The 26,459-nt window shown below is 43.0% G+C and overlaps 1 protein-coding gene across 3 annotated transcripts; it reads right to left on the bottom strand.

The window, feature by feature from the left end:
* Positions 1-1,280: 1,280 nt before the first annotated feature.
* Positions 1,281-26,459, bottom strand: LOC116976373 (GDNF-inducible zinc finger protein 1-like). Of its 3 annotated transcripts, none has more exons than XM_033026213.1 (9): positions 26,335-26,456; positions 24,184-24,189; positions 22,155-22,254; positions 18,461-19,806; positions 15,649-16,611; positions 14,069-14,163; positions 6,853-7,020; positions 4,272-4,429; positions 1,281-2,923 (listed from the first exon to the last, which is right to left on the bottom strand). In XM_033026213.1, the coding sequence occupies exons 4-9, from the start codon at positions 19,804-19,806 to the stop codon at positions 2,744-2,746; spliced, it is 2,910 nt and encodes a 969-aa protein (XP_032882104.1). In that variant the 5' UTR covers positions 22,155-22,254; positions 24,184-24,189; positions 26,335-26,456; the 3' UTR covers positions 1,281-2,743. The 3 variants fall into 3 exon arrangements, with proteins under 3 accessions (XP_032882104.1, XP_032882103.1, XP_032882102.1); XM_033026212.1 differs by lacking the exon at positions 24,184-24,189 and adding an exon at positions 22,561-22,629 and having other exon boundaries at positions 26,327-26,451; XM_033026211.1 differs by lacking the exon at positions 24,184-24,189 and having other exon boundaries at positions 26,327-26,459.

Here is a 26,459-nt window from a genome sequence, read left to right as displayed (position 1 = left end):
AAAAATAAGTGTTTAAAAAAATGTTGAGAATCTCTCTCTAGTCAATCACGCCATGAAGGCCATGCCCCTTCCGGTGGGAGGGATTATAAAACCCGGAAGTGTGGGTGTGGCTCAGTCTCTGCAAGATGGGGGAGGGCGAGGTCTCGACTCTGCCTGAGCTGTGAATCAACTGAACACATTGAATGTCTACTGAATTGTAAGTGTGGTGTTTATGTGGTTTTATGGTGGTTTCACACTGCTTGAAATGGTATGAAACTGCATTTGAATGTGGTGGCCTTGCACCCTACATGAAATGGTATGAAATTGCATTTAAATTTGGTGGCCTTGCTACCTGCATGAAATGGTATGAAACTGCACTTGAATTTGGTTGTCTTGCACCCTGCTTGAAGTGGTATGAAACTGCACTTGAATTTGGTGGCCCTGTACCCTGCTTGAAGTAGTATGAAACTGCACTTGAATTCGGTGGCATTGCACCCTGCTTGAAGTGGTCGGAAACTGCACTTGAATTTGGTGGCCTTGCACCCTGCTTGAAGTGGCATGAAACTGCAATTGAATTTGGTGGCCTTGCACCCTGCTTGAAGTGGTAAGAAACTGCACTTGAATTTGGTGGCCTTGCACCCTGCTTGAAATTTCAAGTCAACTGCTCACCCACCAGCCGTGAGTGAGCTGCCAGCACATCAGGCCTGAGTGACTCAGCTGTCGCCCCAAGAATCCATTTGGCGCACAATGTCCATACTAGCCCACTGGAAACCAGTCCCTTCAACCCACAATACCCATACTAGCGCTCCAGAATGCCCCCCCCCCCCCCCTCTATATATATAATTTTTGTCTCTAATTCGTAAGTAAGTGGTGGATAACCCCCTCCCATTCCCACACTGAGCTTTCTGTCCTGGGTCTCCTCCATTGTCAGATTGAGGCCCAAACCAAATTGAAGGAACACCTCACATTTCGGTTGGGCAGCTTCCTCCTCAGCAGTAAGAATATTGACCACTAACTTCAAGTAACCTCTGCCTTCCCTCTCTCTCCATCCTTCTCCCCTGACTTGGTAGGTTGGAACATTTCCTCTCTAAATCTTTGTTGGAATTTGGGACAGTTAAATGCCAATATTTATATATATATATTAAACGGCAAAATTTTTGAATTGCAGAATTTTATTCTTTTGATTCATTTGGTTACAAGATTAACTGGAAAAAATCAAAAGTATTAAAAATCTAACCGTTACACACTAACTAATGCATCTAAAAGAAAGAAAGATGAATTAAAACCAAAATCATTAAATATTTTTTCAAATGAAAGACTTTAATGATTCTCGATTTCGTCCAGCTAATTGCAATCGATCAATGATATGTTTTGCGATTTTTGCATTAAATTTTTTTAATGACACATTTCTATCAATGCGACTTCAAAACTTTAAATATACTTTGAATGACATATTTAGCAGACCAGGATTAATACCTCCTTAAATTATAGTGTATGCCTTGTTATAGTAAAAATTCTTGTACCCTGGATGTTCACTCATTATAACCCATACAAATAAATGGTGCACAATTCACAGAAGCTCAGTTATGAGGTATTATATAGCTGTTAAATTTAACAAAGGACTTTACTATGTGATCACATTATATTATTGGCAGACAAAACAGCTTAGTCCCATCAGATTCCGAGGAAATAGGTTACTAACAAACTCTCCTCTGGATCATATGAGCATCAGGGTTTATGTATTATGTTCCAACAAGTACAATGTCATCTACATTTGATCAGTGTAGGAAAGAACATTTGATTTTCAGGCATCTGTCGCAATGTCAGAGGGCAGTCCTCAACAGTAGAAATTACCATGACATCCTGTTAAGTGCACAAATATTTTATGAACACCATTGTTGCCGATTTGCTTCTTGCTTATAAGCCTTTCCTTCATAATATTGCACCAATTGTTAAGAGCTTAAACACAGTAAATCAATACCAAAAATAAAGTTCCATGGCATTTAATGAAATTATTTTAAACTTACAGCAATGGACTACTAAACCTTTGAGGAGTCAAATGTTATATTAATTTAATATATTCTATCATAGTTTAAATTAATCTAGGGATATAAGCAGATGAAAACAGCAGCTTCCCAGAAATCAGGTTATCCTGATTAGCATTGACCAAATTAAGTTACATGTCAGGTGAGGTTAATTCCAAATATAGATACATTTTTGAAATGCACACTTGAACTGATTAATAACAACAAATTTGGTGTGGAAATTTATGCTTCTATGGGATCCTGTTCATTGCACCAATCTAGGATACTTTCATTTCTGCCTCAACATACTGGCGAACTGTGTTAATATATGGAAGATTTTGATGAATATATTTAATTCTTACAATACAGGACAATAATATCCTGATCTCCACAAGCTAGATTTAAAAAAAAAATTGAAGGGTATAGTACAATTATTAAATTGATATTGGTTTTTGCCAAATTAATATAAGAATTAGATATGTCTAATTTGTAGGTTTGCATTAATGGACAAACTACAGAAATTGTGCCAGATGACAATAATAGATTTAAATATTACAACGTGGCTTATTTTTGCAAATTGAACTAACTGAATGGTATATCAGTGATGCCTTTAGTTAAAGTGGCTTTTAAAGAACTAGTTAATTAGAAATAAAAATATCCTATTTTTCACCATAAATTGCATGATGATTGAAATATATATATTTATTGTGTGCTAAGTTCACGTCTTTATGGAATATCAGTCAGTGACTCGGTTGCATGCCTTCCAATGGCTGTTCATTTTGTATGCTCATCCAACTAACAGGTACAGGGTCATCTGAGAGGCATATGTCTGCTAAAGTTTCAATTTTTGACCAATTGTGATCTTTCTTTGAGGTTAGATCAATCAAATAGGACCGCCAGTGAGCATTTCGATCATGAACCTAAAAGCAAAATACAACATAAAAATAAATATTAGTGAATGTAATTTGAAATTGTATTAAAATGTTTGTTTTCTCTGAAGAGATACAGCGCGGAAACAGGTCTTTTGGCCCACCGAGTCTATGCCGACCAGCGATCCCCATACACTAATACAGTCCTACACATCGGGGACAATTTACAATTCGTACTGAAGCCAATTAACCTACACATCTTTGGAGTGTGGGAGGAAACAGGAGCACCTGGAGAATACCAACGTGGTCACAGGGAGAACGTGCAAATTCCGTACAGATAGCACCTGTAGTCAGGATCGAACCTGAGTGTCTGGCGCTGTAAGGAAGCAACTCTACCGCTGCACCACCGTGCCGCCCCTCGCTATATCAAATTTTAAAATATTCAGCCGTAATCGAAAAACATGCAAATGGGCGCAATATTAAACAGGTTTTAAGTCCTGCACAGAAAGCAAGTAGGCTCTCTTGGTGAGGAAATAATTACTGTCTGGTTTTGTAATTAGTTCAGATGTCATGAGTAAACGGTTTAATAGCACTGAAAATTAATGTAATAACCAGACAACCTTAAGAAAACAGATTAACAATAGACATTAAAAATTCAGGCCTAGAATAATCATTATTGCAACAAGAACAATAACTCGGATCATAAACAGGAACATGGAGTCAAACAGCATATAAACAGATCTGTGTACCATGCTCATGTTGACTATCAAGTAACCATCTATTCTACATTAACCCATTTACCAGCACTAGGTCTTAGACCTTGATACCGTGGGCCGTTAAGACATCCATTTTAATGTTAATGTGGTCTAGAATATCCCTGTCACTTCCCCAAAATCTGAAATTAAAAATATCCTTCTTTGTGAACACAGATGAAAAGTATTATTTTAAGATCTCACCCACATCCTGTGGCTCCAAGTACATATTGCTCCTCTGGTCATTTACCAGGCTGATCTTTTTCCCTGCTCACCCTCTTCATCTTAATATACTTAAGAAATGCCTTGGGACTTACAGAAAAATCTGAACACATTAATCTTTCACACTGTTTCTTAATACAAAATAGCTGAAGGATTTTGTCACCCAACAGTTTAAGAAGCTTTAACATGAATCATGCCTTCAAGGAGAAAGAAGTAGAGGGCAAAACATTCCTCCTTATAATCAACTATTCAATGCCAAGAATACATTGTTTTTATTTGGGGGGGAGGGGGGTTTGGAACAGCATGACTATAATATTTTAAATATAAAATATATTTTATATTTAATCTTTTATATTTAATCCAATATAAAATATATTTTAAATTAAGCAGAAAGCATGCATTATCTAAAAATAGGAAGCACCTACAGACACATGTCTTCTCAATGTGGACATATCTGTGAAAGTCCGCTCACAAGCCTTGCACTTGTAAGGCTTCTCCCCTGTGTGAATTCGTTGGTGACGTCGAAGTGCCCCCTGTTGGGTAAAAGCTTTTCCACACAGTTCACAAAAATATGGACGTGTGTCTGTGAAATATAATAAGATTCCAGTAAAGCCATCGCAAGTAACAGAGATAAAATATTGCAATTTTCATACTGAATAATTAAACCCAAATGTGCAGTGACAGATCTCCAGTTGCTTGGCAGTCAACTGATCTCAGACCTCGAGTCTGAAGAAGGGTCCCGACCCAAAACGTCACCAATCATTTTTCTCCTGAGATGCTGCCTGACCCGCTGAGCTACTCCAGCACTTTGTGTCCATCTTCAGACCAGAGTTGTACAGGTACATGGATAGGAAAGGTTTAGAGGGATATGGGCCAAATGGGACGAGCTTAGATGGGGCATCTTGGTTGACATGGATGGAAGGGCTGTTTCTATGATCTATGACATAGTTCTTTGTGGCCTGTTTTGAAGGTATGTAGAATGACAAGAACAAATCTCATCTCTATGAGGTGGCGAAGGGCTGCTCCAATTGATGTCTACTGCTGGCACTCTAAGGAGTGAAAAGTGGAGATATTTATTAAGTGTTAAATTTTCAAATTTCAATGTGAGCATGAATCAAGGACATTGATTCTTGGCTACATTATGCTTAATGAGCTCAGGCTGGCCAGAGATCAAGTCTCTGCCGAAGCACAATCAACACATGCATTCTTCCATGGTGAGGTAGATAGAATATCAATGGATCTCATGCGGCATGAGTTAGCAGTAAACCTGATACAAACATGGAAATATAAATTCCAGTATTCAAAAGACCTGCAAGGCTCCTGTGGCAATTTGATGAGGAAATTCTAACTCCTACTGTTAAAAGAGTATTTGCCCGTCTCCAATTGGCAACACTGCTGCTGACAGACAGTATTACCGCATTTGCCGGCAATGAAGACGCAATTTTTACCCTAAATTAAGGCCCGAAAATGTACCTGCGTCTTGAAGGCCGAAGGTTAGATTGTTAGCCAAGAAAGATAGACTTGGCTATCCCTCAGTACAGCGGCTGTAAAAGGACAGCACCGCTGGGGGGGGGGGGGGGAGAAGAGTTTGTTCCACAGCTTGTGGGGAATAAACCAAACCCTTGATCCATGTGTTCCAGTCCTTTTTCACAATTTAGCAACTCAAAATGGGGGTGAGTCTTCCACGCAGGTGCGTCTTCATTGCTGAGAAATACAGTAGTTTTTAGTTTAGTTTAGAGATACAGCACGGAAATAGGCCCATCGGCCCAGGGTCCGTGCCGACCAGCAATCCCCGTTACACTAGCACACACTACATACTAGGGACAATTTACAATTTTTACCGATGCCAATTAACCTACAAACCTGCACGCCTTTGGAGTGTGGGAGGAAACCAGAGCACCTATGGAAAAACCCATGCAGTCATGGGGAGAACATACAAACACTGTATAGACAGCACCTGTAGTCAGGATCGAACCTGGGTCTCTGGCGCTGTAAGGCGGCAACTCGCCACCATGCCACCCAATAGCATTCTAACTGCAGCCTTTATTTTCTCTTACAGCTGACACAAACCTTATTGAAACGACTCAGAGCAACGTCAGGTTTAAATATCAAAGTTTAAAACAAATCCTTAGTCAATATCTACCATGTTGCCAAATGCAACTTCAAAATCAATCTGCAGCTGTGAGCAGTGTCAGAAGTTAAAAGGGTAATGTTGTTTACAGTGTACAGTGTACATGTTCTGTTGTGCTGCAGCAAGCAAGAATTTCATTGTTCTATCTAGGACATATGACAATAAAATACTCTTGACTAATGTTTGATCAATTAAGTAATCGTATGAATATCTAGGCTTTCACGAGATGTTGCAGGGCCCTCTCCATTCCCATGGGGTAATAAGACAAGTCTTACATTAGAAACTTGATTTGGAAGGAATGGTTTATAATCAACTATTCTTTGCTAAGAATGCATTGTTGTATTGTGAGGTGGAGTAGCATGACTGAAATATTTCATTAATTTAAAGTCCCTCAGACTCTGGGAAAGTGGAATGTTCCACCTAAAAATGATCCAGCAAAAAATGATACACACCAGTGTATCAGATTCCTGTTATGGGATTACTTTTTTAGCCTCTCCGTCAGCCACTGAGATCATTGGCATCGGTATCCCTTATGCTTGCTGTTTTTAGCCAACAGAAACGTTGAGATTTTTGACAGTTGTTTGGCACCATTCTGTATTGACACCAGGTTTAAAATGGCGCAGGCTCATCAGGTATATTACCCAAACTTGGAGCTGGGAACCTGCAGTGGTGAAGATGAAGAATAGTAACAGGGATAGGGAACCCAGTTACATAGGGGAAATAGAGAAGTTGAGAATGTATCTTTAAAATTGTGAAGTTCCAATAAATATCTACCTCACAGCGAGTCCTTTTATTTAATAGGATTAACAGAAACTTTGTGTTTACAGATAGATTATGTGGATACATTAATCCCCTTTAATAGAATTGTTACAGACCTGCATGGATATTGCTGTGTTGTGCCAAGGAAGCTCTCAGACCAAAGGTTTTCCCACATGCATCACATTTATAAGGTTTTGCTCCCATGTGACATCGCTTGTGACATTTCAAATACTCATTGGTGGCAAAATGCTTCCCGCATACATCACAGCCATAAAGGCGCTCCCCTGCAAGAGAAATCAAACAACGTTGTCCATTACTTGCAAAACCAAATTTATTTAATTCTCAGATTTTAACCATAAGCGTGCCAATTGAGGATTTCATTTATAACAAATACAAATTTCCTTCCAGTTTTCTCTGCCCATATTCTTACCTGCTCGTTTTAAATTGGTTCTTCCCTGAATAAACTAAACAAAGCAATGCTTCTTCCCCCTCCAAATTAGATAAAGTGGCCATTGTTCATTTAAAAGACCGAGTAAAGATTTGCTAAGTTTTTTCCTTATCCAATATTCATGCATGTTTAGTTCCACTAATACTGATCAGTTTCCCTTCTGGTGATAAGATTAAAAAACTCAGTTTACTTGAAGAATCAAGCTGATATCTTCCTTTGTTCAATCAATAGATTAATTAGACATTCTTCTCAAGTACCACCATTTGAGCAAAATAAAATAAGAAAACTAAAATTTTCCTTAAATATTTCTTTTCGAGAAGCCAAATACAATTTATCCTGAATACAAGGTTTTCCTTTAAGTGTTTTCAAAGTCAAAGTATCCTTTATTGTTAATCAGACCTTTCGGTCTGAACAAATTTTTGTTGCCTTGCAGTCATACATATAATAAAAATAACAAAAACACACAATAAACACAAATTTAACATCCACCACAGTGAGTTCACCAGTCACATCCTCACTGTGATGGAAGGCAAAAGTCTTAAAGTCTTTGTCTCTTCCCTCCTTTCTTTAAAAATATTGGTTGGTAGTGAGGAAGAGCAAGAGATAACTGTTCACAAATAGTCATACAGCACAGGCCTTAGGTCCAACTCATCCATACCAACCAAGATGTCCCATCTAAACTAGTTCCATATGCCTGCATTTGGTCATATGCCGCTAAACCTTTGCTACCCATGTATCTGTCTGTGTCTTTAAAATACTGTTAAAGTACCTGCCTCAACTACCTTCTGTGGCAGCTCGTTCCATACATCCACCACCCTCTGAGTGAAAAAGTTGTCTCTTCGGTTTCTATTAAATCTTTCCCCTCTCCCTTAATCCCATGTCCTCTGGTTCTTGGTAAAAGACTTGTGCATTCACCTTATCTATTCCTTATTCAGGAATTTTGATGAGAATTCTGTAGCTAGCAATCTTTTAGAGCATTACTTTTAATAATAAATTATCATCTTACATAAACAATTTGGGACCAGTATTGCATCTGGAAGAAAAGCATCCTATTTATTCTTTGAGTGTAATAGCCAGTTATTCTGATTGATTTTGCTTCTAAACATGGTATCCTCAAAGGGCATTGCTACATTAATACAAGCTGCCACAACCATTGTACACCTAATGTATAATGATGCACTGAATAAGGTAAAACCTAAAAACTGCACAGGTTTAGATACCTGGCCTTTTCAATGGTTAACGTGGCGGCAGTGGCGGCAGATTCAAAATGATAACGGTCCCTTTAGCGAGTCGGCTACAATTGCCGAATGTGGTAAATTTCCACCTCGGACGAGGCCTGGACCTACCACCGACGAGGGACCACTGGGGGGGTCGCTCCGATTGCGGTGGTCTGCGGCTTTTTTTGCCGTTCTTGGCCGTGGAACGATCTTCAGCTGACAGCCGAAGGCTGTCGCCCTGCGGCCTTCATCGCTAGCCGCTAGAACCCTGCACGCTGCCCGGAGAGGACGCTGGCGTTGATTGTTCGCCGCTTCTCCGCCCGCCATTCCCCCCCCCCCTCTTTTGTAACCTGTCTGTTACCTGTCTGTGCACCATCGACGCTGGACACCTCCCTGCACCAGCGACGCTTGATCCTTTCTGCACCCGCACCGCTGGACAACCTCTCTGCACCTGCACTGCTGGACAACCTCTGCACCTGCACTGCTGGACAACCTCTCTGCACCTGCACCTGCACTGCTGGACAACCTCTTTGCTCCCTCACTGCTGCACACCTCGCTGCACCCGCACCGCTGGACAACCTCTCTGCACCCGCACCGCTGGACAACCTCTGCACCTGCACTGCTGGACAGCCTCTGCACCTGCACTGCTGGCCAACCTCTCTGCACCTGCACCGCTGGACAACCTCTTTGCTCCCTCACTGCTGGACACCTCGCTGCACCCGCTCTGCTGGACAACCTCTCTGCTCCTTCACCGCTGGATACTCGCTGCACCCGCTCTGCTGGACAACCTCTCTTCACCTTCTCTGCTGGTCACCTCTCTGCTGCTTCCTGCAGTTGCTCGGGCTCCTCATCATGCTCAAATACTCAACTCTGCAACTGACTGGTCTCTTCAACAACTACATCCCATCCTGCATCCCAGTCATTAAACAGCTTAGACTTCTACGTCGACCACGTTACATCCACAGAGGCTCTCAACGCAAGCTTGTTTACTTCAACCACGGACATTCCATTCCATCCATCTGCTCACTACCACGCTCTGCCCCCCCTCAACCGCGTCACCCCCCATCCCAGCTGACCACACGCACTGTCAACTGGGACAACCTCAGATCTCTCCAGCCTGCCCCCATCCCTCCACCCTCTCACAATGCCAACTTTGCCCTCCTCAACACCCAGTCGCTCAACAACAAAGCCCTTGCCCTCCATGAACTAATCCTTGACTACACTCTGGACTTCCTTCTGCTCACTGAAACTTGGCTACAACCCAATGTCTTCTTCTCCCTCAATCAAGCATCCCCACCTGGATTTAATTACATATCCAAACCCCGCCCCTCCCGCCATGAAGGTGGCCTCGCTGTTATTTTCAACCAGAACTTTCCGATCACTGAACTCACCCTCCCCCCAGTAGCATCATTCCTCGCCTTCAAAGCCCTTTCCTCCATGACAGTCATCCTCATTTACCGGCCACCTAAACCAAACCCCTCCTTCCTATCTGACTTCACTGAACTCCTCACACTTGCCTCATCTCTCTCCCCACGTCTGCTGCTACTTGGTGACTTAAATATTCATATGGACACCCCCACCTGCAAGCTCGCATCTGAATTCGCCTTTTTACTTGACAACTTCTCTCTCACTCAGCACGTCACCTTTCCCACCCATGACAAAGGTCACATCCTTGACCTGGTCTGCTCCACAAATCAACCGGTACTCGACCTCCATCCATGCCTCTTCCCCCTCTCTGATCATAAGCTTATACGGTTCACCATCCCTTCTCCGACACCTCGCCCTCGCTTCCTCCGAGAAATCACCTTCCCTAATCTAAAATCCATCGATCCCCACCATCTCTCTGAGCTGCTCTCCACCACTCTCCCCCTGGACTCAACCCACATCTCACCTGATGATCTCACAAACCATCTCAACTCCACCTTGTCTACCTCCCTTAACACTCTGGCCCCCCTCAAAACAAGAACCGTAACTTTTAACACATCTTCACCTTGGTACACACCTGTACTTCGTAAGCTGAAACAGACTGGTCGCCGACTTGAACGACTCACAAAGAAATCATCTCTCACAGTCCACCATGAAGCTTACAAACTCCACCTCACTGCCTATAAAGATGCCCTCATTGCTGCAAAATCTGCCTACCTCTCCTCCATATTCACCGACCCCTGCCTTAACCACAGAACCCTCTTCTCCACAGTGGGCAACCTCCTCAAGCCTCGAGCCAACACTCTCCCTACCTCTACTCCGGATCTCTGCAACTCATTCCTCCACTTTTTCGCTGACAAAATCAGCACCATCTATCAATCTTTATCCCCTGTACCCGACTCCCCATCATCTACTCCACCACCTACCAAGGCCCCTCCTTTCAACATCTCCACTGACCTCCTTACCCTCTCCACACTGCTTCCTCTCCCAGTTTGACCTGGTCACCCCTACTGAAATCTCCAAACTAATTAGCTCTTCCAAACCCACTACCTGCTCCCTCGACCCTCTCCCCACTCCCCTGCTGAAGTCCTGCCTCCCCGTTCTCTGCCCCTACCTCATTAATCTCTTCAACTCCTCATTGTCCCAAGGAATTGTCCCCTCTGCTTTCAAAACTGCTGCTGTCACACCAATCTTAAAGAAACCTGGTCTTGATCCCTCCTCTCTCATTAACTACCGCCCAATCTCAAACCTCCCCTTTCTTTCAAAAACCCTGGAGCGTATCGTCGCGTCACAACTTCATTCCCACCTCCTCGCGTATAACCTATTCGAACCCCTCCAATCTGGATTTCGCCCCCTCCATAGCACAGAAACTGCTCCCCTCAAAGTCCTCAACGACCTCCTCACCTCTGCTGACACTGGTTCCCTCAACATCCTCATCGACCTGAGTGCGGCCTCCGATACCGTGAACCAAAACATCCTGCTTACCAGACTTAAAGACCTTGGCATTGAAGGTTCTGCACTCAGCTGGCTCCGTTCCTACCTTTCCAACCGATCCCACTTCATCTCTCCATAAGCACACCTCTGCTACAGCCACTGTCACTCAAGGCGTTCCCCAAGGCTCTGTTCTCGGTCCCCTCCTCTTCATCATCTACATCCTCCCCCTTGGTCATATACTCCGTCACTTCAAACTGGACTTCCATTGCTATGCTGATGACACCCAGATCTATCTCAGCACCAAGTCCCCCCACCACTCCCCTCTCTCCCATATCAACTCCTGCCTGTCAACCATCAAATCTTGGATGCAACTCAACTTCCTTAAATTAAACAGTAACAAAACAGAATTTCTCCTCATTGGCTCCAAATCAACACTTACCAAAATTAACAACCCCACTCTCACTATTGACGGCACCACTGTCTCCCCATCTCCTCAGGCCCGCAACCTTGGCGTGATCTTTGACTCAACCCTCTCCCTTGAGCCTCACATCCGCCATGTTGTCAAAACATCATTTTTTCACCTCCGCAACATTGCCAAAATCAGACCCTCTCTCACACCCCCCGCTGCTGAAAGACTCATCCATGCCTTCATCTCCTCCCGACTGGACTACTGTAACTCTCTTCTCTTTGGCATCAATTCCAGCAACATCAATCGACTCCAACTGGTCCAGAATGTAGCCGCCCGACTCATTACCCACACCAAATCCTGGCACCACATCATCCCAGTCCTCAAAGAACTTCACTGGCTTCCCATTTCCCACCGGATCATCTACAAAATCCTGGTCCTCACCTACAAAGCCCTCAACCACTTGGCCCCCCCTTATCTCACTGACCTCCTCTCCCCCTACCAACCCTCACGGTCCCTCAGATCCATTTCAGCCGGTCTCCTCTCCATTCTGAAATCCAACCTCTGCACTTTTGGAGACAGAGCCTTCTCCAGGGCAGCTCCCAGGCTCTGGAACTCCCTCCCACAATTGATCCGAACTTCTGAGTCCCTCACCATCTTCCAGTCCCGCCTCAAGACCCATCTCTTCACCTCTGCATACCCTTAGTCCCATGTCCCCCTCCCCTTTGCATCTCTGTCTTACTGCTCTATTTTGTTTTGTTCTTGACTCACCATGTAAAGCGACTTTGAGTCCTTGAAAAGCGCTATACAAATAAAATGTATTATTATTATTATTATTATTAACGTGAGACACCCTGCAGCAATGAATAATTACTTCACAAGATTACTTCATCCGTATGAACATCATTCAATTTTGAAATGATAACTTTAGAGAAAATGTGCTCTGTATTAATTTCTTAATAGGCCAGATAATGCAGGACACAGATAGTACCAGATGTTCGCCTCTCGCTTGATACCAGTAGCTACACTGACCTTTTACTGCGGTTGTTTTACAGAGGGAGTGAACTGTGAGTGTCAATGAGGCTGTAGCCAGCAGAAACTGCCCTGCCCATCGATTACACATTTGGCCCTCCGTCAGAAAGCCTGTTCCACTGCTTGCACTTGTTCCTGAATATCAGGGTCATTTAGAAGCAGTTGACAAATATTTAATTTTTAGATATTGCATAATAAATTTAGAATTTTTAATTCAATATGTGAAAATATTCATTTAACTCAAGCAAAGTGTGGGGGAAGCCCCATTGAATTGGAAGGGGGTACACTAAATAATCGCAAAATATGGCAAAAATGACAAAATTCGGTTTAAAATGGCAGAATGTACTCCATGATTATTTCATAAGATCATGTGATAGGAGCAGAATTAGGCCATTCGGCCCATCAAGTCTACTCTGCCATTCAATCATGGCGGATCTATCTCCTTCCTACCTCCTAACCACATGCTCCTGCCTTCTCCCCATGACCCCCGACACCCTAATAATCAAGAATCTATCTCTGCCTTAAAAATATTCATTGACTTGGCCTCCACAGCCTTCTGTGGCAAATAATTCCATATTCACCAACCTCTGACTAAATTCCTCCTCATCTCCTTCCTAAAGGAATGTCCTTTAAATCTGGTCCTGGAATCTCACATCCGTGGAAACATCCTATCCACATCCAGCCAAAGGTTTCAAAGGTATTTTATTGTCATGTGCACCAATTAAGGTACAGTGATATTCGTATTACCATACAGCTATACTAGAAAAAAGCAACAAGACACACAACTACATAAAAGTGAACATAAACATCACATTCCTCACTGTTATTGAAGGCAATAAAGTCTAATCTTCTTCCCTAATTTTTCTCCCGCAGTCGGGGCAGTCGAACCATCCGTCGGGGCTATCAAAGTTCCTGCAGCCGGCAGTCGAAGCCCCCGCGTCAGCACGATATAAGCCCCCGCGTTAAAGCTCCTGCGGCCTAGAGCTCCTAGAAGTCGGTCTCTAACCAGGGATCGTGAGCGCCACGGTGTTAAAGTCCGCAGGCTCCCGCGGTTGGAGCTCAGAGGTCGATCCCCGACAAAGGGATCGCCAGCCCCATGATGTTAAGTCCTGCAGGCTCCTGCGGATGGAGCTCCCAAAGTCGATCTCCAGAAGTGGCCGCCAACTCCGCGATAATACGGAAAAACATTGCATGTCCATCGAGGTAAGAGATTTTAAAAAAAGGTTCCCCCAACCGCCAAATAAAACAAGCTAAAGAACACTAAAAACAGACATTTAACACATACTAAAAAACAACAGAGAAGGAAAGGACAGACTGTTGGCGAGGCAGCCATTGCTGGCGCCAGTCGGTGGACTCCATCCAATTCATACCTGTATGTGTTCTCTTGTGACCATTTAATTTAGCTTTATCGGTGAAACAGGCTCCGCAATCCTCACAAATATAGGGTTTCTCTCCAGTATGTGATCTGCAATTAGTATGAAATTATTTGAACATTAAACATTTGCCATTCTCCAATAATAATTTCAAAACATTCCAGACATAAATCTGGACATATCTGTCCAAACATATACATCTTTATTACTAAAACTCTGTTCTTGACCGGTTTTGGCTTTCTGTGCTGCGGTTTCCGAGAGTACACCGCCACCTACGGCCGTCATTTTTGGCCACCTCGCTCAGAGCCCCCCTCCGCCGCATGTGTGCCGAGGATTTTTCCCGTCGATGAAAATTGACGGAGATATTAATGTTTTTACAACATTCCCCATTCTCTCTGCTGCCTCTGCTGGAGGGAGGGGGAGGGACTATAAAACCAGGAAGTGATGTGCCTCAATCAGTCTCTGCAAGTGGTGTGCCTCAATCAGTCTCTGCAAGTGGTGTGCCTCAATCAGAGCTTTGAATGACACTGACAAATGTCTACAGCACTGCGAGTACCCATAATTTGGTTTGAAAATGAAAATATGGTTAGAGGTAAAAAAGCACTGCCTGCAAATGGTTGTTTGGGTTGGTTGAAGTAAAAAAGGCACTCTCTCTCCCTCCCTCCCCCCTCCCTCTCCTCTCCCCCTCCCTCCCTTTCTCTCCCCCCCCTCCCTCTCCTCTCCCCCCCCTCCCTCTCCCCCTCTCCTTTCACCCTCCTCTCCTCTCCTCTCCCCCCCCCTCTCCTCTTCCCCCCCTCCCCTCCTCTCCCCCCTCCCTCCTCTCCTCTCCCCCTTCCCTCTCCTCCCCCTCTCCTCATCCCCTCCCCTCTCCTCTCCCTCCCCTCTCCTCTCCCCCTCTCCTCTCCCCCCTCTCCTCCTACCCCCCTCCCCCCCCCCTCTCTCTCTCTCCCCCCTCCTCCCCTCCATTAGCGTGAGTGCGGGAGGGGGGGGGGGTAGTTAGTGTGTGATGCTGCATGCCGCCTCCCCCCCCACAACCGCACGTTGGGGGAACAGACCCAACGGGTCTGCACTTGGTCTAGTATATATATATATATAAAGACATATATAAAGACAAATAGACTTATCACCACATCACCTGACATTTTAAACAGCTAGGTAAAATTAAAATGCTTTGTATACAAGTATTACTGCAAATTGTAGAACTCTTCAACATGTGTATAATGCCAGTCAATGACTTTGATGTGTTTTACCTTCTTTCACATATTGCTGAAGAGCAAATACAATCAAATGGGTAACATGGTTAAGCAAGGAGTTATCTAATTCCAACTCTGGTAGGCATACATGAGGAGATACCTTCCTTTCCACTTACCAAGCTATTTAGGCATCACATTAGACCAAACCGAAGTAGATTTGCCAGCCAGAACTTTAAATAATTAAACAAATGACCACCAATTGAGATGGGGATGCACTAGGGTGAAGCCTAGCTGACCTTTCTATCAAAATAGAAACACACGCGCACGTACGCACCCACACAAAGCTATTAGGGAATAAACATAAACCAAACTTAAAGATGTGACCTTGTATGAATTTTGAGCTGGGATGGTTGGGCAAATCGAGAATGGCATATAGAGCACTCATAAGGCTTCTCTCCTGTGTGTGTCCGCATATGGAATACCAGTGCTGTTCGTGAACTTAAAATCTTCCCACAAACAGAGCACAACGGACGTTTTATACGCCCCTCATGCTTCCGAGCATAGTGAGTCCGCACATCTCTTTTCCTCTTAAAAGTTGCATTACATAGAGTGCAAGCAAAGTGTCTTTCATCACTGTGAACGCAAGCACAGTGCTCTTTCCAACTGTTGTGGGTTGCAAAAGCCTTGCCACAAATCTCACAGTGATAGACTTTTCCTGGTAGGGACTGGTGAACATCTTTGCAGTGTATCACATATTCTTTCCGGGACTCAAATTCATTATCACATTTATCACATTTAATAACGTGATTTGATTTCTGCAATCTTCCTCGTTTGTTGACTTTCTTTGTTTTAAAGTCCTCGTCAGAATCATTTGGTTCAGGATCATGTTCATTTGAGTAGTCTACATCTTTATCGTTTTCATCTTCATTCTCTGTGCTATTTTCTTCATTGCCCTCTACTCCAGATTCTTCTTCTTCATCATCTTCTCCACTATCTTCGTCTTCATCATCTCCACTATCTTCGTTCCTGACATGCCTTCCTTTGTTTAGTAGAATATTTTGTGCATTTGCACATTTTGTATCTATGCCTTTCTTTTCTTCCGTTTCATTTATATTAGTACACTCTCTAATTTCTCTATTAGATGTATTCTGTTGTTCTTCATCACATGTTTCTCTGTTATCGCTAATGTTCATGACCAAGTCATTATCTTCTGATCTATCCCATTTGTCTCCATTACTACTGACTTCCATGGCAACACCAGCAATTTCATCCGGCTTATCTACCTGTGGTACAACTTTCCAGTACATAAATGGTGGTTTCTTCTCTTGACCAGATTCGTGTATCTTTCTGTAAAAAAAAAACCACAATTTAATCTAATATTTCTTAAAGTTTGAGAAGTATAAATGTATTCTTTCTGAACAAAAGTAAACTGTATATGCCAAAAAAAAAACTGCAAAGTGCTGGAGAACTCAGCAGGTCAGGCAGCATCTCTGGGGAATATGCTGAGTTAAATAATTTAGATTTGTCTCTTGAAACACAATAAAAGAGTCTTCAGACAGCTCTGCAAAATCACTAGAATGATACTTTCTATATTGAACCAAAATAAGCAAATAATATCTAGTGGCAGAGTCAATTGTTAAAAGATTCCAAATTCCAAATATATTATGCCTTTTAAAAACTTAATCGGGGGGTAGAAGGAGAGGGGGAGGGTGGGGGACTAGATAAACTCAAATATCAGTTAATAAGTTTATTACACTTGGACAGATGAGAGTATAATTTTAAACTGCATCAAACATCAAGTTCGCCGCCGACACCACTGTTGTGTGACGTATCACTGATGGAGACGAGTCAGAGTATAGAAGTGAGATCGACCGACTGACCAAATGGTGCCAGCACAATAACCTGGCTCTCAACACCAGCAAAACCAAGGAACTGATTGTGGACTTTGGAAGGGGTAGGATGGGGACCCACAGTCCCGTTTATATCAACGGGTCGATGGTGGAAAGGGTCAAGAGCTTCAAATTCCTGGGCGTGCATATTTCCGAAGATCTCTCCTGGTCCCAGAACACTGATGCAATTATAAAGAAAGCACATCAGTGCCTCTACTTCCTGAGAAGATTACGGAGAGTCGGTATGTCGAGGAGGACTCTCTCGAACTTCTACAGGTGCACAGTAGAGAGCATACTGACCTGTTGCATCGTGGCTTGGTTCGGAAACTTGTGGCCCAGGAGCGGAAAAGACTGCAAAAAGTTGTAAACACTGCCTAGTCCATCATCAGCTCTGACCTCCCTACCATCGATGGGATCTACCACAGTTGCTTCCTCAAAAAGGCTGGCAGCATCATCAAGGACCCACACCATCCTGGCCACACACTCATCTCTCCGCTGCCTTCAGGTGGAAGGTACAGGAGCCTGAAATCTGCAACGACCTGTTCTGTATTATTTATGCCTGCAATATTCTGTTGTGCTGAAAGCAAAGCAAGAATTTCATTGTTCTAATCTGGGACACATGACAAGATTCTCTTGAATCTTGAAACACATTCAAGCAAAGATCAAATAGATCCTACTGAGAGGAAATATACAGGATACCAATGGTACAATATTGAAGGGAATTCTGAACATTAAATCAAACGGGCATAGAAATTGGTTTTACTTCTGACTGCTGTATATTTACCTCTTCGACAGTAATAAGAATACTTCAGTTCTACTGACACTCCCTGACTGATGCAATCGGCGACTTACGTAAACTCGTACTTACATAAACAACTCTATACTCAGTCCCCAGTGCCATAAAAGGCAGTTTGTAATTTCCACAACTCTGTTTGATCATTCACGTTTAGATCGGAAAGTGGCGGTGGCAAAGTGGCGGTGCTTACCAAGAAGGCCACTCGCCGCAAAAGCGCCCATGTGCAGCCGAGAAAGTTATATTAAATCTGACTTACATAACGGTCGGGGAGTGCCTGTATGCAGGATACCAATGGTACAATATTGAAGGGAATTCTGAATATTAAACCACACAGGCTGAGATACTGGGGTTACCACTGACCGCTGTGTATTTATTTCAGAGTACTCAAGAATTCATTGGTATCATTTTCGATTTCAGTAATTAAAAAAAAATAATCCATGAGATACACTTTTGTAAAAAGACACAGATCAGTGAATTACGATAAATAACAATCTATATGGAATTGGAATACCTTACGTGTGTGTTGTATGCAGACCGCTGAGCAAAGCTGGCAGGGCAGTACTGGCATCTATAGGGCTTCTCGCCCGTATGTGTTCTGATGTGAACCGTCAATCCACATTTTGAGCTAATAACTTTATCACAAAATGGACACTTCTGAGGAGTCCTCTTCTTCTCGTGCACTCTCCTAGTGTGGTCGTTGATGTCCTTTTGCCGTTTAAATCGCTTGTCACACAACGAACACGCAAAAGGACGCTCATTGTTATGAACAGTCATTCTATGCTGCCTTAGGTTCTGATAATTGGAAAAAAGCTGAGAACACATACTGCAGCTGTACTTTACCACAATGGTTATACCATGCTCGGAAGTCATATGAGCTTGATAGGGTTTCAAAAACGGAAAGGTCTGGTGACATTTGTCACATGTGTAATTTTGAGCCATGCGTTTGGAAGCGCTCCGAGTTATTTTTTTCAACTCATAACCATCCAAAACTTCGGGTTCATCCTGTGTTCCATCTTCATCCTCCAGACAGTGGAGTTTCTTGATTACAATTCTCGTTTCTGGAGAAACAGCCTGGATTATTGAACTAATTGTGCAATTATCTTTTTCAGGAAATTCATTAACAATATCAATATTCTTTAGGTTCACAGTTTCTGTGGCATATGTTGTTGATTTACCCATTCCTGTGCTCGAATTAATGTCAGTGATTGACCCACTGACTTCTTTTATGTTTCCTTGTTGTACGCATTCATCCAATTGTGACTGGCTGTTCTCCAGTGTTTTCTTTTTGGGTAATTTGTCCCAAAGTCTGTTTCTCACTGGTGCAGCAACAATCTTGGATGACATCTCTGTTTCCTGGTCACCCAGATCACGTGAATGTGTCTTATTCCAATCACTTTCAGATTTACCAGCAAGCTTGTGTTCTTTGCAAACTTGTTCCTTCACATCGGAACTCTGAGCCGAAAGCTTCATCTTCAAGTGTTCACAGGCTTCCACAAGATCTTTACATTCTAGTCTTTCGGCAACCTCCTGCATTCGATATACATTCTGTGGTTCAATCTCTATTTTTGTCGTGTATACAAACTCCAAAAATGAGGTAAAATCTTCTGTATAAATATCCTGCAAGGTGACTGTAGCTTCTTTTTTCACGGATAGCTCATCCCGTAGGAATATTTCTTTAAAGTAATTGCTTGAGGCAGCCAACACTGCTTTGTGAACAGAAAATTCATCTTGAATTCCAAGATGCTCTGTATGGACAGTTACATCACACAGATGGCCAAACTGGTAAAAAGTATGCAATGCACTCAAAAGATTTGAAGCAGCATCCTTTGATTCCATAGTGACTTTGGATGGATCCATCTTTTTGGAATAAAAACAGGAAAATATAGAAATTAAGCTAATTGTTAACAAATGTTGCAGATTGTAATCATTATTCATTGACTACTGTTGAAAGGCATATATGGACAACAGATTGGGCTATCAATTACTATCCATGTAAACAAATTGCCATAGTAATATATTTAGAATCTATGCTGTGTCAATAGTTTGATTTACGGTAATCATCTGAGAACCAGATGGACATTGCAGCCAACAGAAATCTCTTGCTGACATGAAGAGCAAGTTAATATCTGACATTAATAAGGTGAAGGTCATCACAACCTTTCAGGATTTAAAAAAACTTCAATAAAATACCAAAGAGCAATACAGACAGCAATAGCAAATGCTTGTATGCAATTCAGCAAATCTTGGAAAATTTTAAGGGAAACCCCCCCCAATAATTCTAATGTTAATTCGAAACTTAGTTTGTTTTAACTAAGAGAAACAGACTATGAACTTGCATTAGTATTGGACCATTCTCATTCTCTATATGCCCTGAAATACATACGTGGATGGCATAGTAGTGCAGCAGTAGAGCAACTGGGACCCAGGTTCGATCCTGACTATGGGTGGTGCCTGTACGGAGTTTGTATGTTTTTTGCTGTAACCCTGTGGGTTTTCTCAGAGTGCTCAGGTTTCCTCCCACATTCCAAAGATGTAGGTTAATTAGTTTGGTAAAATTGTAAAATGGTCCCTCGTGGGTAGGACAATGCTTGTGTATGGGATGTAAGCGCCTGTTTCTGTGCTGATCTAGACTAAACAAAACTAAACTAATGTGCATGCATCACATTGCTCTAATGCAGCAAACATGGTTGTTGATGTGCACATAGCATAGCCCTAAAAATAACAAAGAGGTAACAACAAAGCTTGCATCTCAGTAAAATTGATTTCCAAACGCATTGAGAGTTTACGATTATTTAAATGGTAAATGGAGCTTCAGAAGCGTTTTCATTTTGCATGTTAAAACCCACCCGAGAACCATGGGCAATTTTGCAATTTTACTGACGGGTTTCTAACTTTTAATACTTTTCATATAACAAATGAATAAAGATAACAAAGTCAATAATGCCACTTTTGATGAAATGCAGCGAGCAAACGCGATAATTCCCGATATTTTGGATCTTTAAATCTCCAAGAAAAAAGTCCGCTAGCACTTCCGCCTTTTTTACACCTTCAGCTCGCTCTTGTATTTACCTTAGTTTCTATCTTTTTTTTGGACTGTAAATTTAGGTAGCTGTTCCTCACGGTCACCCCGACTGGCTCCGTTAATTGCAGCTCAAAAACGGGCCGTTTTCGATGTTTTTAACGGGTGTGAAAGTGCGTGTTTTCCCATTCACTAACATGTACCGGAAGTGACGCTTGTCCCCCAGTTAAAAATTTCGGTCACGTGAGTGGGGATTTACGCTCCAGTGACCTTTCGTGAAATCACCCTATACAAAGGAAATCAATGTATAAGTGCAAGAAATAAAAAGTGAAATGGGCATTGTGTTTTGCATTGTAATGGAAAGATTAATATCAAATAAAACCTTTGGAGCAAATGCTTATTGAGACAATCTTCTATGGAGACCCTCCAAATTTTGCAACTAACCAAATGTTCACAATATTTAACAGAAAAAGATCTCAAAAATGTTTTGCATAGCATGACTCCAGAATAACTGCAGCATTAAAGTCTTTAAAATTTCCAAATTAGTTGAATGTTTTATTAAATACCCAAAACCAAAGATAATTTATGCTATGCAATGCATTGCAAGGCATATATTTTCTAATCACACTTTCTTCTACAAGAATTTTTTTTTTTAATCATGTGCCCATTTATATCATTCTCCCTTTCATCCTGAATATCTGATTCAGAAATTGGAAGTTAGTTTTCTTCTTGAATAATATTCCACATTTATGTAAACATACGTGAGATAAACATCAAATCCCCAAATCATTCTCATCTAAGCATATTGTAATTGAACCATTAAAATAATATATCTTCCTTAAAAAAAAACATCCCCATACATAGGATGTGAACATCTCTACCAAAACGAACACTTGTTGCCCATAGATGGTGCCGAGCTGCCTTATGGATGAGCTTGTGTTTAATCAGGGAGGTAAAGGTCAAACCCATGGCTGTGTGCCTGGAGTTACACTATATGCCAGCCTAGGTAAGGAAAAGTTTATTTCCACATTAGCGAATCAGACGGCACTTTATGGCAATCTATAAACAAATCGTAATCATACTTTATTAGCCAAGTATGTTTTACAATATACGAGGAATTTGATTTGCCCCATACAGTTATACCCAGTCAATAACCCACAACAAATAGTTTTGTGGTTTTTAATACCTTCAATAGAGCTTTACTTCAAGGTATAAATGTCTCAAAAGCCAGAGCATCATTGGATATATGTGTAGATGCTGGTCCTTTACACTCTGCCCAAAAAAACCTTAAGGAAAACAAAGATTGAGTTCTTAAAACATTTTAAGTAAGATTACATTTACTAAAATTAATTAGTGTATTTTGTTATGGATTTAATACATACACATCTCTTGTGACTATATTTTATTTTTTTAGATGGTTAGAGTACAATGAGAGTATATATTTAATACTAAAACGTCAAAGTACTTGCTGTTACAAGTACAGTAACCCACTCAAAATGTCAGTAAAATTCTACAATGCATATCATAACAACTCATTGCATTAATATGTTTTTCCTCATGTTTTCCCCATAGCTCATTCTATCACTTTATACCTGTATCATTTGGTTTGTGATCCTTCTATATCTTCTCTTGGCTAGACCCTTCATGATTTCAAATATTTCCTTTAAATTAACACACAATTTTCTTTGAACCATGAGAAATAACCTGCTTCCCCACCTTACCCGATAATCAAAATTTCTCATCTGTGGAGTTTTTCCAAATTAACCTTTTCCCACCCTCTCAAAAGATCTTCACATTCTCCCTGGAGTACTATGCACAGAATTAAATGCAGTACTGAGAAAAACATGTGTTTTATAGTGGGTGATTGTAACATCTTTGCTTCTACACTCTTGGCCTTTATTTATAAATCCTAGCTTCTGTGTGCCTTTGTAATCAGTTTCTCAATCTGCCCTTCAATGGTTGGGACATATTCAGATAACCACATTTATGTGGCATGTTTTCAGGCCTTCCTGTTTTTAAGTTGGAAAAATCCAGTAAATTGCAGGAAAGAATGCATTTAATAGTTTTGAAGCCAAAGAGATAAATGTTGTGCGCAAATTGTGTGCTAAACGTTATCCACTGAGGGTAAGAATGAAGAGTAACAGTAGATGATAAGGAACATGATCCTGAACAGATAAGGAAGAACAAGAAAGAAGTGTCGTTTTAAAATTTAGTTTAGAGATACAGTGTGGAAACAGGCCCTTTGCACACCGAATCCGTGCTGACCAGCAATCACCCATACACTAGTTTCATACTAGTGTTTAGGATCGATGTCGGATGCACAGTGAAAAGGGGCAAGAAGTGATAGATATCCAGAGGCCTGTTTGCATCTCAACCGAGAAGTTTGAGAATATGAATTCAGTAAAAAGAAGTCTGGTAATAATTAAAGTTTTATCACTAATGGCTTGACTAATGCGTTATTTAAAAAATGGCTTATTAATTATCTAAGAGCGATTCTGCAGAAACCGTTGATTTAAGCACATGCTAGAGAGACAAGTGCACTGAAGCACTGGCATGATCAGGTACCAGTTAGGATTGGCCAGTCACAAAGCAAGAAAAATGTTGGACATGGCTGCCTGCCAAGATGTCAGGGAGCAAGCTGCCTTTGGTTAGAAGTGGACCAAGCCAATTTTTGCACTCACATCTTCCACAGTCTACGTGTGATACAATAAAACAGCAACTCTCTGGACCATCAGCGCCTTCCTATTCACAATACAATTTTATTGTCATTTGAGCCTCAGTGAGGCTCAAACGAAATTCTGTTTCCACAGCCATACAAACAAAGACAATTCCTAGACATACACACAATTTAGTTCACACAAACATCCATCACAGTGGACCCACTGTGATGGAAGGCAAAGTATTTTCTCTCCCCTGTTCTCCATGACTCTCCCGATGTCGAAGCCCCAGGCGGGCGATGATAAGTCCCACAGCCATTTTAGGCCGTGCCGGGCGATTTACGGCCCCGCTCCCGGTCTAGAAGTCTCGAAGTTGGAGCCCCCGGCGGGCGCTGGAATGTCCCACGGCCATGAAGCCGTGCCGGGTGATGTATGACCCCGCTCCAGGTCGTTCCAACCCCGCGACACGGGCTGGAGAAGTCGCGTTGCGGGAGCTCCGGGAAGCAGTCTCTCTCTCCCCCCGGACCCGCGAGCTCCCGATGTCCCAGTCCACCGGACCTGCGGCTGCGTTGCTGGAGCCTCCGAGCCCCAGGAGTCGAGTCGCAGCAGTGAGTCACCACCGCTCCCCACGCTCTGAGGCTGGCCAGCCCCACGATGGTGAGTAGTCCGCAGCTCCGCAGTCTCCCGAGCCCCCGGGTCGTTCAGGCTGGAGGCCGCTCCACGGTGCTAGGCCCCAACGACAACGGAGACCCGACAGGGAAAAGGTCGGGTCTCCCAGACAGGGAAGAGATTTTAAACAGTTTCCCCCTCCCCCCCCATATACACATTTAAAACCAGTATTAAAAAACACCAACACTACATTTAACTAGACAAAAAATAAAAAAAAGGCAGACAGGCTGTAGGGGCCGCTGCAACGGGTGAGTCGCGCCACCTCTCAATCCATAGTCCTCGCTGAAGGGTGGGTTGGATTTTGTACTCAATGGGATTAACAAGCAACACCAATATTAGCAGGTACAGTGCCTCCATAATGTTTGGGACAAAGAACCATCATTTATTTATTTGCCTCTGTAGTCCACAATTTGAAATTTGTAATAGAAAAAAAAAATCACATATGGTTAAAGTGCACATTGTCAGATTTTATTAAATGGTATTTTTATATATTTTGGTTTCATCATGTAGAAATGACAGCTGTGTTTATACATATTCCCCATTTCAGGGCACCATAATGTTTGGGACCCGTATCCTTCTAAACCAGTCCTATCCACGTACCTGCCTAATTGCTTCTTAGAGATTGCGATAGTCCCTTCCTCAACTACCTCCTCCCGTAACTTGTCCATACATCCACCATCCTTTGTGTGAAAAAGTTACCCCTCAGATTCTTTCCCTTTTACCTTAAACCTATACCTTTTGGTTCTCGATTCCCCCACTCTGGGCAAGAGATTCTGTGCATCCACCTGATCTATTCATCTCATGGTTTTATACACTTTTATAAGATAACCCCATATCGTCCTGCGCTCCAGGGAATAGAGACCCAGCCTGCTCAACCTCTCCCGAAAGCTCAGACCCACGAGTCCTGGTAACATCCTTGTAAATCTTCTCTGCATCATTTCTAACTTAACAACATCCATCCTATAACATGGTGCTGAGAATTGAACATAATACTCTAAATGCAGCCTTACCAATATCATATAGGTTTAAGGTGAGGGGGAAAGATTTTATAGGAACATGAGGGGCAACTTTTCACCCAGGGGGCAAAGGGTGTATGGTACAAACTGCCAGGGAAGGTAACTGAAGCAGGTACGATGATATGTTTTAAAATGCATTAGACAGGCACAGGGATAGGAGAGGTTTAGAAGGATATGGGCCAAACGTGGACAGGTGGGACTAGCATAGGTGGGATATCTTGCATTGGCATGGACAAGTAGGGCTGAAGGGACTTTTCTACTACATTTGTGAACCGCCATCTTCCTCACTACCAACACAGGTTCTGCATATCTTCCCTCCATAGCCCTGCAAGCACATTCTCAGCTCCTGGACCTCTTCCCCTTGACCCACACTGGCCTCCCTTACCTTCTCCTCACCTGCCCTCCATCCATGTCCCACCTGTTCGCCCTTACCCACACTGGCCTCCCAATACCCTTTCCTCATCTGCCCTCCATCTATGCCTCCCTCCTCCCTCACAGGAGCCCTCTTACTGAGCTGCCAGCCCCCCACCTCCCTTTTATCCCCCTCCCTACTACTCCATCTCCCTCACTTACCTCCTCCCTCCATTCTACCATCTCCTCCCTCACACCCCCTCCCCTGTACCTTTACACCCCTAAACCCCCCTCCTTCGCCTCTCCTCTAACCCCGCTCACTCAATACCCTCCCTCACCCTCACACCTCCTCCCCTGTACTTTTCCTCCACTCAACCCCCCCTCCTCTCCCCTCAATCCAGACCCTCCCTCAATCCTTCCCTCAACCCTCTCACCCCCTCTATCTCTCCTCCCTCACACTCACTCCCCTGTACTTATCCTCCTCCCTCACCCCCCCTCCCCTCCACTCCTCCCCTCTACCACTCCTCCCTCACACCCCCTCCTCTGTACCTCTCCTCCCCTCTATCTACCCTCGCTCACACCCCCCTCCTTCCTCTCCCTCACACCCCTCTCCTCCACGGTCCTGACCAACCCGTTAAACCCTTCCCCCGGCAACCAGAACCTACCCGGCGACGGCGGTGCGGTGGGAGGGGAGGCGCGGCGCCAGCAGCCTCTAGGCCGCCATCCAGTCGACGGCTGCCGCCCGTTTCTCTCTCCCTCCCCTCACGCGAGGAGGAGCCGGCGAGGCGCGAGCGCGAG

The sequence above is a fragment of the Amblyraja radiata genome, chromosome 8, assembly GCF_010909765.2.
Source record: "Amblyraja radiata isolate CabotCenter1 chromosome 8, sAmbRad1.1.pri, whole genome shotgun sequence".
Lineage (NCBI taxonomy): Eukaryota > Metazoa > Chordata > Chondrichthyes > Rajiformes > Rajidae > Amblyraja > Amblyraja radiata.
The sequence above is the reverse complement of the archived record's forward strand: the minus strand, read 5'-3'. Positions and strand labels throughout refer to the sequence as shown.